The 16,993-nt window shown below is 42.6% G+C and overlaps 1 protein-coding gene across 1 annotated transcript; it reads left to right on the top strand.

The window, feature by feature from the left end:
• The first annotated feature begins 4,635 nt into the window (after positions 1–4,635).
• Positions 4,636–16,993, top strand: LOC139296723 (amyloid beta A4 precursor protein-binding family B member 1-interacting protein-like). The gene is made up of 13 exons (XM_070919204.1): positions 4,636–4,665; positions 7,355–7,414; positions 9,363–9,450; positions 10,504–10,694; positions 10,790–10,861; positions 10,945–11,104; positions 11,223–11,344; positions 11,439–11,513; positions 12,394–12,537; positions 14,733–14,843; positions 15,747–15,845; positions 15,954–16,038; positions 16,755–16,993. Exons 1-13 carry the CDS (start codon positions 4,636–4,638, stop codon positions 16,844–16,846), a joined length of 1,329 nt encoding a protein of 442 aa, XP_070775305.1. The 3' UTR covers positions 16,847–16,993.

Genomic DNA, 16,993 nt, shown 5'->3' with positions numbered 1-16,993 from the left:
AGTACTCAAATCTTCTACTTAGTACAAGTAGCAATACCACAGTGTAGAAATACTAGTAACTAATAGTTACAAGTAATAGTCCTGCATTTGAAAGTATACTTAAGTAAAAGTACAATAGCATCAACCTTCACTTAAAGTACCAAGAATACAAGTAAAAGCTCATCATGCAGTATGGCCCACTTTCGATGTAAAACGTTGATTATATTATTGGATTATTACCATTGACGTACATTAACATGTACATCATGTTGCAGCTGGTAAAGGTGTTTATTTAATTATGGTAGTTTGTAGTCTTATCTTAACCTACAATAATACATTCATTTGCATTCATTTTATTTTGCATTATTAATCTGAATCTGCAAAGTAACAAGTAAGTTAAGTTTGCCTTTGAATTGTAGTGCAGAAAATGGAAATACTCAAGTAAAGTACCTCAGAATTGTACTTGAGTAAATGTACTACTTTCTACCACAGGGTCTATACAGGGTGTATATAGAGTTTGACTCAAACTTCAAAAACCTCCAGACACACATTCTTGCTAAATGATGGCTGTAATGACTTTTTATCACAGTGCCTTTACTTACAAATGAGTTAGGTCTCTGAAGATGGAAACATCTGGTATCATGTTTTTATACACTATATTTTAAACACACTCGATTCCTGATTCAACCTGCAGCTCACCTCCATCACGCTGGCCTCCATGTCCACCTTGTGCAGAGAGAGAGCCTGCTGGGCTTGGTGGGCTCTAGCCTGCCCACTCAAGGTTTCCATGTGACTGTCTAGCTCCCCCTGCAGGTTCTGGAAAGATGTTTGTTTGAAACTGTCCATCAGTAAGTTGTGCTGGGCTTTAACCTGGAAGTAGAGAAATAAAATATAAAAAAGACAAACATATTTTTTTTGAATGAAACTACAAAATGTGTGATTATTCTATGCAGCCCCTATTACTCAGCTCTGTGCATAACTGCTCATTTCAGCTCGGCTGTTGGACAGAACATTTTCCTCCCCATATGGAACAGATCCTCCACAGGGAGGTCAGCGGTCATCAACTATCTAAATAAAACTTCTGTAGGTCAGGTGTTTTCCATCCACCTCAACTAAATAAATGTTTAATGTTTCTCTAATCACCGGCCAATAACCAACTATTAGCACTTCTCTCATCATCAGTCACAGCGACCTTACTTGCTCCATCTGTTCATACATCCTCCTCTGTTGCTCCAGCATTTCTCTCTGCTGGCTGACCAGCGTCCCCTGCTGCTCACTGAGGAGCCTCTGCAGCTCCCTGACCTCGTCCTGCTGGCCCCTGAGGGCCTCAACCAGCTTCTCCTGGCTCTTAGACAGCTGCAGCTGCAGCACAAGAGCGTCCTCTGAGGGAACCTCGTTGGTCCCTGTGACAAAGACAGAAAACCATTACAAGGCACTTTAAGTGATTATTATTTCCTCACTGCGAAGGCTGCACTTCAGATTAGATGAGTTATGGCTAATCACTCACAGGCTGGTGGCTGATACTGACCTGGTTTCATGTCACATGTCAGCTGTATCCATGCACCACGTTCCGACCCAAAGTCTGGCAGTTCGTCCAGAAACTGCGCCGCTCTGTCTGTCACATGAACCGGCGAAGAGTGTCCTCTCCCGTCGTCTCCTCCGTGCGTACCGCAACCGTCTCCGACGCAAGGCTTGGGCTTCTGACGCATCCGGAGGGGAAGTTTACATCCAATCCCTTTGCACTCCCGTGCTGCGCTGTCATCACTCGTCGGCCGATGAGAGACAGTGGTCGGACAGGTCCCACCGGCGCAGCCAGGATGGAACACCTCCGCTGTGATGGTCCTCGGGTTCGTCCTCCTGGTGCCATCCGTGCCCGCTTGTTGCGCAAAGCTTCCCTGCTGAGGCTGGATGATGGTGTACGGTGCTAACGGCGCGCTTTGGGCTTGCTGATGCCCGAAATGAGCATCCTGTTGGTAACTCGGGTGGACTTGTCCTTGTCTGGGCTGTGCAGAGTGGTGAAACTGCCGTCGGGGCGCTACTGCCTCCGCGCGCCCCTGGCAGTGCGCTCCGACGCACGGTCTGCTCCAGTCCTGGCCAGAGAAGCAGCGCGCCCCCCGGCAGATCTCAGATGCGCTCTCTGCTCCACTGAGTATAGACGTAACACAGAGCAAGAATACGGCAGAGACGCGTGCCATGTTGCTATGCTGAAAGGTCAACGGCTGAATGGTGGCCCCCTTTTTGCGCATCAATCCTTTAGCCCAGCAGATCTAGTTTGATCATCTCGTTAAGAGGAAAAAAAACCCTCAAATTAGTAACTGTCCATACGTGTAACTGCCAATTGATCTTGAACAAGTGATTGCACAGACATTCAGCTTGTCTCCATTGCGCGCACCGCGGTTTCTGCCCCCTTTGCCCCTTCTGGAGATAGCTCCGTCTAGCCCACATGTGGCGCTCACTGCTCCTAATTGGCAACAGGCTTTGCTCCTAGTCTTAAATTAACCCGTAGCTTTCCCGGACATACCACTCCGCCGAGTCACTCCATTCCCGTTGAAGCTGTGCATGTGGTAGATATTTGGACAATTCCAATGTTGTTTTTATTTTAACACTCATTCTTGAGCAGTTTTGTGTGCACCGTTGACAGAACTTCATGCCAAATGCCAAATGGTCCGCTGGGATTTACTTTATGGGGTTTTTCCACATGTAACTATATTACTCAAAGGGCAAACAACTCTTTCTTTCTAACCGTTTCCCTTTTCTCTCGCCATTCATTTTGAAGATCAGCCCAGTGGGGTTTTAACAAGCCCTGTCAGAATTAAAACCTCTGCTTTATATGGCGTCAAAGCTTTGATCTCTTCTGTAGTACTGGATTAGGGTCTCAGTTGTGGGACTTTACAACTCTGTGATACTGTAAATTTTTGGAGCCAAAATTGCCTCTCCTGTAAAATGTCCACTTTATAACAGGTTATTATTGCCACTCTCATTTCCCTTCCCTGACCCCACATGGCTTTGATTAAAGCTTTAACCCACATTAGAAACACTTAAATGTTTCTCTCTCCTGTCATTTCCATGGTAAGACACACACACACACACACACACACACTGAATATATACCAGTCAGTATGTAAATCCTGCACCTCTCAGAAGTAGTTTGTTCATCCAGAAAGCTTAAAAACAGTTGAAGGGCTGAAGCTAACTGCAGCATGCACACACATGCACACACACATGCACACACACATGCACACACGCAGCAGGCGATAGCAGGGTCGCACTTAGATACAGTTACTAATTTGCTCAGTCAGGCTGAAGTGAGACCACACACGACTGTGTGAGCGCTATAAGAGGTCTATAAGAGGCTGTTAATGTCTGTTTCCACAACTGCTTTCACACATTTCTTTCGCTGTCTGCACTATTCATAGTGGTGCTATTGTCATCGGTGTCTTGCTCTGATCTGCTGTGCCGTGTCATGACGCTGTACCTTATGACCCTAGGACCCCTCAGCCCATTCTCATGTGAGTGGAATATTATTTTAGTTCTTATTTGAACAGAGAGGCGTTTCTGTTATTTAGCCTATACTCTTGTTGATATAAATGGGGGGGGGCAGAAGCTGTCAGTATAACACAATACAATTCCAACAAACTGCATCCTCCAAAATGATCATACTGTTGAATCAACACCTCTCGGTTGTTGCATTCGTTTCAGCTAGAAGTACTTCACACGGTGTACATCATCGGTGTGTCGTGTTTTCTATTTGCCAACAATTCACTTTGTCCAATAGGAATTTATTGGAGCGTATAAGCTGTCATACATTCTTTGAGCCAGTTGTTCTAGTTATACTAGAGTTATACTTTACTATAAGTACTTTAAACTATAAGTTGTACTAGTCCTTTTTCTATATTTCTTGAAATATATCAAGATTGTCATTTAACTACCAGAAATGCTTATGATATATATATATATATATATATATATATAAATATATTGTAGTAACCTTGTTTCTTTCATCAATCCCTGTCAGTCGTCACTTGGTTATACGCTGCTTTACTGCAAGTGACCTGTGGATTGATTAGACCTCGTTAAGGCAAGACTGGCTTGTTGCTATAGCAACTACAGCAACAGCATGGCAATGCAAAGTGAACACATTAATAAACAGGAGGATTAGACTTCTATTGCAGGTACAATACAGGGCAAGATGTTAATGAAGTTTTAAGCCTCAATTTAAAATAATTGAGAGCCATGCAGGAAGTTTGCGCACCAAACTAACAATACTTCAAAGAATCACAAAGGTGTAGTATATCCCCTCCTGACAGGTGCAACAAAACTAACAGAAGAGTGAGGGTGATGTCAGTCAAGGGCAGGTCTAATCAGGCAAACTAGGTGGGACCACCTGTGTGAACCTACCATGATGGTGTAGGACTGTGAGAACTGAAGAGAAGAGGCTAGTGTGTAGTGGTCAGTAGGTGCGGTACAGCACCGCAGATATGCACCATAATAAGAAAGTTAAACCTCATTCTGCTTTACCAGAGAAGCAGATACATCTACTTCCTGATTTCACAGGAAGCTCAGTTGACTGCAGAGGCAGTGCAGGCACAGTCATGTGCACAAGTGGTTTCTTACAGACTTGCCCCTGAGAGTTTTAGCCTTTGCACTCACTTCATGATGCTCCCATGTGTGAAAGAGACAGAGAAGGTAAGAACAATTAAAAAAATGATTCTGAATGTTTTTAAAAAAAATAAGTTTATGTGTATTATGCCAACTGTATAGTAAATCAATAAAATACAAATGTGCAAAAATGCTAAATATATCTATCTATCCCTTCTGTTAGTCTCTTTAAGAGTTAAATACTTGAGCAGCCACATCAGCTTTGTTTAGGACAAACACATGTCCTCTCACAGCAGCCAATGGATGGTTGTGCAACTAATTAGAAAACAGTAAGAAGCTCTCAACCACAAGAAAAGAGAAAACATGTTGGTTTACTGTCAGCAGGCAATGCTTTTTGATTCCCTTCATGCATATAAGTCTCAATAAATCGCCTTTTGTACTCCGGCTTTGGCTCGTCCTCCTGTCAGCCTGCCTGTCTGTCTCCTGGCGGCTGATGTGTGGGACCACAGAGGGAGACGGCAGCAACAATCTGACATGCCTGATGAGAGCATGGAATTCATAAACAAATGTGGTTTTGCAATGCATGCTGCGATGAGCACATGCCCGAGACTGCAAACACAGAATCTCTGACCATTACCAGTAATAGAAAGTTTACCCGTGCACGTAAACATAAAACAGAAGTAAGGATTGACGTATGTGAGGCACGGAAGTCCGGAGTGGCCACAAAGGTGAAGTTCACTTTCTTGATCCAAAGATTTCACTTTCACATGGAAACAATACTCAGTCAACCACCATCCTCTCCCCTCTTCCCCTTCCACCTCACTGCAGGATCTCTGTTTAAAAAGGGCTAATGGATGGTCTGTTTACTGTGCAGCATAAACACAGAATGAGACTGAACATCACAGTCAGGACTGTATACTGTACGTCTTTCTGTTTGTGTATATGCACATTAGGCTGCGTGTGTGTGTATATATATATATATATATATATATATATATATCTGTGTATGAAGAGGGACAAGTGGTACAGAGAGCAACAAAGAGCGGGACAGAGGCTCTAAATGTATGAATGTCTCAAAGACCACATGAGTTGACAGAATATGTACTTTGCACACCTCCAGCTGCACCTTTAATGTATAAAATAGATCAGCGTAAAGTTAAACAAAGCCAAACAGATGTCTGCTGTGCTCGTCACGTATTTAGACTCCAGCTGTATCACGATGTGATCCGACGCTGGTTGAAAAAGGTACACAAAGAAAAGATGATAGCAGCCTTAGTTGAGAGATTGTCTCAGCACATATTAAGAAAAACAAAATAGATTAAAAAACATACGATATTAAAGCTGCTATAATCCATATTAATGTGGTTACAATCCAGTTATATCTAGTGGTTCCATACAAACACAAAATGCACTACATATATGTGAACTTATGTACAGAAACAATGTATAAAGCTCAGAAAACAATGCAAACAAAGTGCCATACTATCAATTCAAATGTCAGTGATGGATAGTTTATATAGGCATTGCAGTCTATTGTGTATATTTTGCTATGTGTGCTTCCAGGTATTTTGTTAGTTGCATGTCCACCTTGTCCATGCTACTCTATGCATCCTGCAACAGAGGAGTTATCAGAAAACTTCTACATTAAGCGGTAGTGGTGGTAAACCTGTCCTCTGTCCGTATGTACTGTTTCTAGTTTCTATGCACGCTGCTGTGGCTTTACAATATGTATATATATATTGTTACAGTAATGATAACCGCACATAGCAACGGTCTCAAAGACAAAGCAGGGAGCTCATTCTTCAGTTCGCTTTTTAAGCCCCTCCACATGCGGGATGTATTTTTGACCCTAAAGCTGGCAAGATGCCTCCTCCATATGGACAAACCCAGACGCTGAGTTCCACAAAGTTTTGCCTCATGTAAATCTTTGATCTCAATGAAGCCCTTTTTCCCCCAGAAATGATCAATTATTAATGCAAAGTATGTGATGTTCTTCAGCTCGAGCTGTCGCCCATAATTCACAGATTATTAGTTAAACTCGTGACACCTACACAAGACATTTCAAATCGTGCTAAATTTATCTTTGATTTTTAGTCAACAAAGTCTTCATATTAAGATCTTTTCCAGAGAAACGTCACACTGCTTGCCTTCACCTCCACATGGTGTCTTTCAGTAAAATGAGAGGATCAGTGAATCAGTTTCAGCGTTGCAGTTTATATGAAATTATTTCTGAGTCGTATGTACTGTGAGTGGAACGTGGACCCACATGATGCAGCTGATTGAAGATGAGCTTCATCGGTTTGCTGGACGGCGATAAAAACAACTCTTGCAACAGCCAGAGCAACATGGAAAGCATTTCAACTTGCCACACACGCTGCTTTGTCACTTTTTAGAGTCACATTTCAGTTTTTTTTCTGTGGAGTGATCAAACACTGTTTGCATATTGTTTATCTGTTTTTACAGCTATGAAAGGCATATCCAAACTGTGTATACGTGCATGTATGTGTCCAAGGGTGTTTGTATCTCCGTACCACAAAAATGTCAATTGTTGGGCAGGCCTTTCAATACAGCCCCCCCCCCCCCCCCCACCCCCAACTGTTCCGCTTGCTTCCTGAGAAACAATTCCAGAACTGTTGCCAGTAGAAACTGAATTTAAACTGAACTGAAATCATCCAAAGATTTTCAGTTCCTGGTGCTTCTGGTGTAGTGTCCTGTAATCTCCTTTCTACATTGTACTGCAGCTAAAATCTAAGATGTTTTGTTCTGCTGCTCTCAGATGGACGACATAGATACCATGTTCAGTCACCTGCTTGGGGAGATGGAGCATCTCTCTCAGGTGAGTCATACAGCAGAGCTAAATGCTAACGCCAACACTCCAACATGCTGAAGTTTAGCAGGTCTAAACCACATTCACCATTGTATTTAGCCTGTTAGTATGGTAACATTTGCAAACTAGCACTACATATAAAGTAGAGCTGAGGCTGATGGGAATGTCATTAGTTTTGCAGGTATTTGGTCATAAACCAAAGTATTGGACACGTTACAATTTTGACCTGACGACTGGGCCATGAAAAGTAAAGGGATTACCAAAATTATTACCATTTATCCCAATAGGGACGTGAACATCTGTACAAAATGTCATAGTTTTTAAGATATTTCACTGAAAACCAAAATTGTGACCTGATGGCGCTAGAGGAAATTGTCAAAGGATCACTAGGATTCATCCTCTGCAAACCATGAATTTAGAATTTTTTAAATTTCATGGCAATCCCTCCAGCTGTTGCTGAGATATTTCAGTCCGGATCAAACTGGTGGACCAACTGAGCGCCATTGCCATCCTTAGAGCCACGCTGCTAACGTGGCTAAAAACATGTTGGACGACATGTCCTATTACGCATTAGTAAATTTCATCTGGAGTTGTGAGAAACACACATCAAAACATCTTTGGTCGCATTCTTTCTCAAAACATGACCAGATGAGCTGAGACTCTTACACTCTCGCCGAATGTTCCCATCAGTGCTTTTGAAGTAGGAACAGGTTACAAGAAGGGAATCAGACAAATCACTTGATGTTTACCTCACTAATCTGGGCATTATCTGATTACACATGGCAGCCTTTTGTTTTGAAACTGAGCCTCAGACAGAAAAGCGGAAAGGCGACGCTGAGATGTGAAGTCATCGCATCTGGATTGGTCCGTGGGCGATCGTCGCAGATTCCCTTAAGCACACATAAGCTGCTCATCACATATCTGCAGCTCGCCAAGAAAAACATTACACACATCTAACTGATGCAACCTCAGCCCGAGGCGTAATTCATTATTGTCCATTTCAAATCTCCCCATGTATGCTAAATAAGTGCAGCCCTGAGAGTGGGATCAATCTTAAACATTACATCAGACAAAAAGCTCTATATGTCACTTTGGCATGCGTCCTCTTGGAAAGCCATCACAGTGACAAACACCACTCCACAGACTATTACCAGAGTCTGCAAGAAAGGCATTTTGATTAAAGCATTGACCCTCTCAGAGTCGGAGACACAAAAGGATTTCAAGTATTTCCACTTGTTGCCTTGATTGGGTCCATTCTCTGCTTTACTGCCGCGGAGCCGGAGGACAAAACCCAGACTGAAGGAGCTCGGAGGTGTCAGTTAAGCAGCAGCTCCAGCATGACGACATGTGTTTTCATCAGACTCAAACTGCATGCCGGCAGGCATCATTTTGTGTACAGGTTGGCAGTCTGCCCAGCTTGTTTATACAACATGATTGAGCCTGTGGAGAGTTTGGTTAATGATTAAAATATTGCAGTTTGGATATCAGCCCTTTTCTTTGCGATATTCAAATGTCAAAGGGACAGCGATTCACCAGGAGTGTGGATGTGTGCACCGGATGTGTACAGCTTGCTTCAAACAAAAAACAGAGACTGCAACCTCACAGTTTTGACAAATCAGTTTTTCTTAATGAACTGACATATGATTTATTGTCTTTGCATATAGTAAACTGAGTGCAATGTGTTCTCCATTATTGGTACAGCTTTAAAACAGAGCATGATAAAGTGCAGGGAAACAAAGCCACTGATAAATAACAGGCTCACGTTACATAATTAAACATTAGTTCAGAGCAGTTCAGGGACACATATGGCCCACTTTGATTTTCGGGCTGCTCTTATATGTATTATATTTAATTCTTCACAATATACAACTGTCATTTATGGGTGTGTGGGTAAGACAGTGGGGACCCCGGGGGCGTGAGATGTTGTTAATTTACCATCACCATTACTTCATTGCAGAGTTTAGAGCCGGCAGCCGACTCACCAGAAGTGGATCCTGCCTCACAGACAGAGAGCACCTTCTCTATTGGCTTCACAGACTTAAATGGTAAGTGCTGGTTCAGATGAAGACACTCTCATCCACAGCAAGAACGGTAGGTGAAGCTTTGAGTTCCAGATGCTCCAGCAATGTTACACAACCAAGAGTCACACTGCCCTGAAAGTAGGTGTGAAGTAGAAGGATGCAAGTGGGGGAGATACGAGTCCAGTGATAAGATTTCTGTTGGGAGATGGGGAGTGACTGTTTTTTCTTGCGCCAGGAGGTCGTGCCAACCTCTAGAAACCAGGTGGAGATAATCACGTTGGGAAATGAAGGATAAGTGGATGGTTGTGGCACAACTGTAAAAACACACATTCTTTGGCCTAAATTAAGGATTACAACTTGTTGGACTAAATAAATAAAGTAAATTAGATAATGAGGGAGAAAAACTGAAGAAACTGAACACACCAAGCAAGCCTCTTGCTCACACAAAAGGGAGTGAGCAAAAGAATATTTAGCTTTGATTCAATACAAAGTGGGAATGTTGTGTTAAAGGAATATTTGATCTTTTGGGGAACAAACGTTTTGTTTGATGAGGAGATTGGTACCACCCTCATGTCTGTCTGTTAAATATGAAATTACAGCCAGCAGATGGTTAGCTTAGCTTAGCATAAAGACTGCCTTGTTAACGTAATATAGATGTGTTCACCTCTCGCTAAATGAAAAACAGTCTTAAACTTTGGGAATGCATCAACAAATGGAATTGTCTTTGTAATTTGAAACTAAACTTTGATGTATTATAGTCTCACATCTCCTCTGTCAGTTGTGCCTTTGTAATGACAGGATGAAAATGTTTAATCTTATTTTTTCAGGGAAGTTTCACCGAGAGCTTCCCAGAACAACAGCCTGATCTGTTGGCTACTGAGCAGCTTCACCACAGCAGTTGGTGGTTAAAGGCCTGGCTCAGCGATACCTCAGCAGTGCTAATGAGGCAGCAGCGAGTGTGACTGTTTCAGTTTGCTCGAGTAGATTTGTCCTGCCAGCCCGGGGATTGAACCCGCGACCTCTACGAGGTTGCTTCTCTAACCTTTAAGCCACAACTCCACCCTTATCTCCTCACAGAGTCTCTTAATGAGCTGGAGGACCATGACCTGGATGCTCTGGTGGCTGACCTCGGATCAAAATCAACCAAAAAGACCAGCACCAGCGCAGATAATCAAACTGCAGCGTCAGCCATGACTTTGCAATCTGAGCCAGCGGCTGCCCTTCCTCCACCACCAAACACGGCTGAATCCTCCGGAGTGCTGCAGGCGGTAACATAGAATCTGTCACTGGACATAAAAATGAAGTTGTATTTTCACGAAAAAAAAATGATATGATTGATTACCTCCTCATATTATGCTTCCAGAGCAAACCCCAGACAAAGGCCGACAAAATTAAATTGGCTCTGGAGAAGCTGAAAGAAGCCAAAGTGAGGAAGGTAAAGTCAGCAGGTTTTTGTGCGGGTCTTTCTTCAACATGCAGCCTCACAGGTAAACAAACTGAGCCTGCTGCCTCTTCTAGTTGATAGTAAAAGTGCTGATGAGTGACGGCAGCTCCAAGACGCTGATGGTGGATGAGAGGCAGACGGTCCGAGAGGTTCTGGACAATCTGTTTGAGAAGACACACTGTGACCGCAGCATCGACTGGAGCCTGTGTGAGACCAACCCTGAGCTGCAGATCGGTGAGATGAACACATGCTGCACACTGCTGGAGACACTGTTGCACACACTGTGTGTGTGTGTGTTTCAGAAACTGAAGACCGATACACACTTTCAAAGGCTGGCTTCTCACCATTTCAGAGAGAGGCTTTGAGGACCATGAATATTTAGTGGAGCCGCTGTCTGCGTGGACTCGCCACACTGAAAATAAAATCTGCTTTGTGTCCAGACCTCAGAAGTACGTGATGTTCACAGACCCTCAGGTCAGTATGTAAATGTGCACGCATGTTCTTCTCGTTTGATCACGCAGTTTGACGTTCAGTCACTAAATTGAACTATGGCTCTCTCTCCCCGAAGTTGTTTTACATGTGGAAAAAGAAGAGAGAGCGTTTGAGTGGGATTAACGAGCAAGCCAAACAACTCTTACTTCAGGTCAGTTACAGTGCCACCATATTACTGGAACTACATGTCAGGTTTCTGTGTGTCAGTACACAAACTGAAGCTTTGTAACATCTTTCACATGTGCATGGTCATAACCTTATTTTAACTTTTGCCATTCCGGTCCCCAATGTCTCCGTTGATCTGATCATCGGCCCTGTATGTTTTCCACCTCACTCCCAAACCCAGTTTTCCAGGAAATGAGAGCAGGTCTATGACCCCTCTCACTGCCAAGCCTTCACCTCAGCCCCCATTAAGGCTCCCCCTGCTGTCCTGGGCACAGAAGAGCCGGTCACGTTATTCAATTCCACACCAATGCTCTTGACTCAAGTGCCCCTTACAAAGTTAGAAAACCTCAAATCAAAGCTCGGCCCTGGTTGAACGCCACCAGTCGCACAGTTAGTCAGGCAGGAAGCAGGCTAAATACCAACAGTTTGTCAAATCAGAGAGACAAAACTTTTGTGATATTATCTTCAAACACCCGTAGACCCAGTACTCAACCCTTTCTCCTGAAGCAACACCTGACACCAGTGAATATTTCTTAAGATACAAAATTGACACTACAGGATCAAAAAACCCAACCTAGATCCGTCTGTTCCTAATAATTGCTGGCCAATCTCTAAGCTCCTGTTTCTTATCCCATTTAAGAGTCTTGATGAAGTTGTTTTCTCTCTGTTCATCTCCCTCTTGGACAGGACTCATTTCAGTCACACCACACACAAGTGATTTGTTCTATAGGAATGTTAAATGAGCCCTATAAATACATTGACTTGCCTGACTAAGACTAAGAGTGCATTGTTTTACATGACATTGTTTTGTTTTTTTGTCTCTATCCTGTGATAATTTCAGTTTTGCATGTCCTCTGACTCTGCAGGAGCATTTTGGAGGTTCCACTCTGATTGTTCCTGATCTCGAGGGCACGCTGTACCTAAAGGAAGATGGGAAAAAAGTTTGGAAGCCTCGCTACTTTGTGCTCAGGGCCTCTGGCATCTACTATGTACCCAAAGGAAAGACAAAGGTATGGCAGATCAAATGTGTTTTTGAACAATGGAAACATTCTACCGCATATTTCATTTTAAATGCAGCCATGTTTGGTGCGCTGCTGACACCAATGTGTTGCTGCTGTAGAGACAACAGGTAGGTGAGAGATTACATTTAGCCACCTGTGTGGATGAAACCACCTCCTACACACACAGCCTGGAGAACATTCTGGTTTGCTGTTGTCATGACAGTGAAATTGGTAAATACTCAGTTATGGTTATGTTTCATCAGGTGATTTTTGGCACCATGCACAAAAGAAAAAAGATAACTTTATTTTCCATCTTACTGTCTTCCTGTTCCCGGCTAGCAGTGGCTGTAAGGCTGTTTAAACTTACAAATTGAATTTTAACATCCACACAAACAGTTAAAATCATTGGCATGTTGGTATTTTAGGTAAGTAGGCAGAAGGATTTGTCATTTTTCATTCGGTTGTCTGATGTTATTCCTGGTAATCTTCAGATAAACAAAAAACAATAGTACAACATTTTGGGAAATATGCTTATTAGTTTTCTTGACCACTCTCATGTCTGCAGGTTGAGCTACAGCCAGCAGTCGGTTAGCTTAGCTTAGCATAAAGACTGGAAAGAGGGTGAAACAGCAAGCCTGGCTCAGTCCAAAGATTAAAGAAAAGGCAACTACTACCCACTATTGTGTTGTTTTTTTTACCCGAGGCAGCTGTTAACCACTGCTCCCAGTCTTCAGGCTAAGCTAGGCTAACTGAGAAATAGTCTGGCACATAGTCTTGCACTTCCTTTTTTTATGGATTAAACAAACAGGATATAACGTGTTCATTCTGGAGCTTTGTATCTCCTCCCCCCCGTTTCCAGTCTTTTTGAAGCTAAGCTAACCAGCTGCAGACTCCAGCTACATATTGAACGGACATGAGAGCGGTATCAGTCCTCTCATCTAACTCGCAGGAAAGTGAATTTCCCAAATGTTGCAATGTTGACAAATGGTGTCAGTTTTTTCAAGTAGACTATAAACAACCTTCCAGTTGAGGAGAAAATAAAAAGAAGAAAACTGGATTAGTATGGCAGCAATCCTTAAACAACGAGATAAGAGAGTTTTTCCCCCTGTGTGAAGTGTATGATGGCTTACAATGTAAGCCTTACATCATAGCTTAGCAGAAGCAGAAAGGCAAGAGGAAGAGCTGAAGAAATGAAGATGGACGGTGTGAATTGAGGCCTCGCCGCTGTTAAAGAGAAACATGTCGTCCTGTCACTGAGCAGAAAAAACGCCCACACAAAAAAAAAATCATCCAAAAGGGAGAAATAGATGGAGGGGAAACTGTGCGAGGCAGATGTGCAAATCGCAAACATGAGAGAGCTGCAGGAATCATCTGAGGCCAAGGAGCAGTGGAGGATCCGGAAGGGACAGTTCATTAGGCAGGGGGAAAGAGAAATGGCCACAATCAGACAAAAGAAAAAGCCCAACTGAAGTCCTCCAGCGGTCTGAAATGCACCCACATGCAACTACAGTGACACGGACACAGAAGCTACTGTCACATATTTAGAAGAGAGAATCATGGAGCTGGGATCATCACACAGGCAGAGATGGAGAAAAGGTAAGAAATGGAAGAAGAAAAGCAGACAAAGGTGTGGGTCACTTACAGGAAACTGCACCTAGTGGTGCGAACCACAACAGCAGCATCTACGTGGTTGAATGTGTGAAGATGATGTGTTCCTGATTAAAATGGAAGGAATGCTTTAGAGAGAAAAACAAAATGTTTTCTCTGAAATGGAGCTCGATTGTTGACTCCCTTTGAAAATTAAATAAAGACAAATGGCCTCACATTTAATTGTTGTTTTTTTTATTTTTTTATTCAAGTCTTCATTTTTAATACCTACCACACAATGAGATTGAGAAAACAACCAGAACTTCAAAACAAAATAATGACTGGCAGTCATTTAGACTGCTCTAATTTATGCTACCTCTTAAATATCACTGTAAAACTGTTCTGGGTTGGCAATGCCTTTTAACATTAGAAATGATACAAAACCGATTACACAAACGCATTTTTGTGTGAATTGTTCAACTTTTCCCTGCAAAACACCTGAGAGGAACTCTGCTGTGCTGCAGGAGACTTATCATCATATATAACACTTCCACACTTTATGTTCCACGTTCTAGGATTTCTACCTCATGATTTGCTTTTTTCTCTCTGTCCGACAGTCTTCCAGTGATCTCGCCTGCTTTGTCCGTTTTGAAAAAGTCGACATCTACACCACCAACAGCTACAAACAGAAATACAGAGCTCCCACCAACTTCTGCTTCACGCTAAAGGTAAAGGCATTACAAAGCACAATGATGTCATTGTTAAACCACTTCAAGGGTCCCCCCCCCCCATTTATGACATTTTAAGATGCATCACTTTGAACAACACTTACTGTATCATACTCTCCATACTTAATAAGAGTTTGGTCACATCAAACATAGACTGAGAGGAGGGCTGAACATGAGACAGGACTGTGCACAACTGCACTGCTGCACTGCAACAGATAAAGATCAAGCTGTCAGGAGATAGGACGAGTGGTCAGTAAGTCGTGTTGAGGGGAAGTGGGATGAATGAAGAACCACAACCGGTTTTGACCATGTTGTTCTGTTGGTGTGACGTGTATTTTTGACAGCCTGTCAGAAGTGCTTCTCAACCATGGGAACCTGGACAACAACCAAACATAGTGTTTGCAGAAACAGTGCTGTAATAGAATAGTCACATCTAGGATTTCCAGTTTTTGTCTGCTTGTTTTTAATTGAATTAAATGAATCAAGAGACCAGATTCCCACTGAGAAACACATGTTTGGTCCTGTTTTAACACTTGTGTGAGTAGTGTTCATGTTCCACAGTGCAGTGACAGCTTGGTGTGGGCTGCCCTCTGCCGGCTCTGGTGTGTACTACAACTACACAAACTCAGCGAGAGACACAGCCTCTGTATTTACTAGGGAGGCAGAGTCTCCCAAAAGACACCATTGTGTTGCATTATGGGAAATGTAGGCATTTCTGGAGCTTGACCAACACTAGGGACTAAAAGTCAGGGTATCTTGGCCTGTACTGCATCAGTTTTGACCATTCTTTTTTTTTTTTTACAATATGTCTCTCTCAGGTGCCCCAACTTTATGGAAGTGCAAAAAAATCACAGGAGTGCCCCTTTAACATCACTGTTCTCTCTATTGGTACTCTTTCCCCAGCACCCCTGCATCCAGAAGGAGTCGGACTACATCAAGTTCCTGTGCTGTGATGATAAACACACACTGTCACTTTGGGTCAACTCCATCAGAATAGCCAAGGTCAGATTCAACAATGACATTTTTTTAAATTTGGGGTAAAAGTATATGCAGACATTTCATCAATGGCAAAGAATGAAACAGGTGTGTGTCCTCTGTGTGTGTGTTCAGTATGGGACTGTCCTGTACAAGAACTACCAGGCTGCAATGACCAGAGCCTCCGGTTTGCAAACTCTCCGATCTGCTGCACACAAAGGTATGCCATTTTGTCATTAATGGGTGTATGTTTTTTTGTTGTTTGTAAGACCCAAACCTAAGACAAATGTCTATCCTTATGTGATAGACAATAAAGTTTTTTGAATCTTGAATTTGAATCTCATTGGAACTGTACAAAAAACCTCTAAGAAATGGTCTCAAGAATGGTGCACCACTTGGACCAGTTGTACGCTTTGCATAAAAAAGCTGAAAGTAAATTTTCTAAACGTTTATGTGTGATTCTTACAGTGAGTGCAGACTACATAGACTCCTAAGTGCCCTCCCCCAAGCACTGAATCAGCCAATAACAGGCCTCAGAAGGTGGTAAATATATGCAATTTGGGGTATTATTCATAACATGATGATGATGTTAGAAGTAACTGTGGAGGCCGTACAAAATGTTTGATGTTAGTACGTTGTTCAAATACATGTTTAGCTTTTACGCTTTTTCCAAAACTGAATTCAACCTAAAAAGAAAGACATTTACATCTATGGCGTTTATTCTTAACTCTAAGAATAAGAGCAAAATTACTGAGATTACTGAATGATGATGTACTTAAGACAAAAATGTACCTGTGTTTGAACAACAGCAGTGGAGAAAACTGTAAGAATGCAGGACTTATAGAAATTTCCCTGCCTAAAATATTATATATACGGTATATTTAAACACTAAAACCCACACGTCGGGGTTTAATTCTCATTTGGTTGTCTTTACAGACAGATCCAACGGTCATGTTGAAGACTATCCACATGAACCACCACCTGACTTCATCCCTCCTCCTCCTCCTGCTGGACACACACAAGTTTGAGACATCTTTGCCACCTTCTGTGTATAACTTCAGCTAGCCTGGATTTAGCAAATTCAGCCTCCCTTTGTGAACACACGTCTGGACAAATGGAGCCAATAACATGATGTTTCATGCCTCTGATGCAAAAGAACGTATTTTAAAAGCTTA

This window comes from Enoplosus armatus, chromosome 14 (genome assembly GCF_043641665.1).
Source record: "Enoplosus armatus isolate fEnoArm2 chromosome 14, fEnoArm2.hap1, whole genome shotgun sequence".
NCBI classification, from domain to species: Eukaryota; Metazoa; Chordata; class Actinopteri; order Centrarchiformes; family Enoplosidae; genus Enoplosus; species Enoplosus armatus.
The sequence above is the reverse complement of the archived record's forward strand: the minus strand, read 5'-3'. Positions and strand labels throughout refer to the sequence as shown.

Coding starts and splice junctions, on each gene's coding strand:
- LOC139296723 (XM_070919204.1), top strand. CDS start 4,636: ATGCTCCCATGTGTGAAAGAGACAGAGAAG. Junction 11,514..12,393: donor CCAAACAACTCTTACTTCAG/GTCAGTTACAGT, acceptor CTGACTCTGCAG/GAGCATTTTGGAGGTTCCAC. Junction 16,039..16,754: donor CCGATCTGCTGCACACAAAG/GTATGCCATTTT, acceptor TTGTCTTTACAG/ACAGATCCAACGGTCATGTT.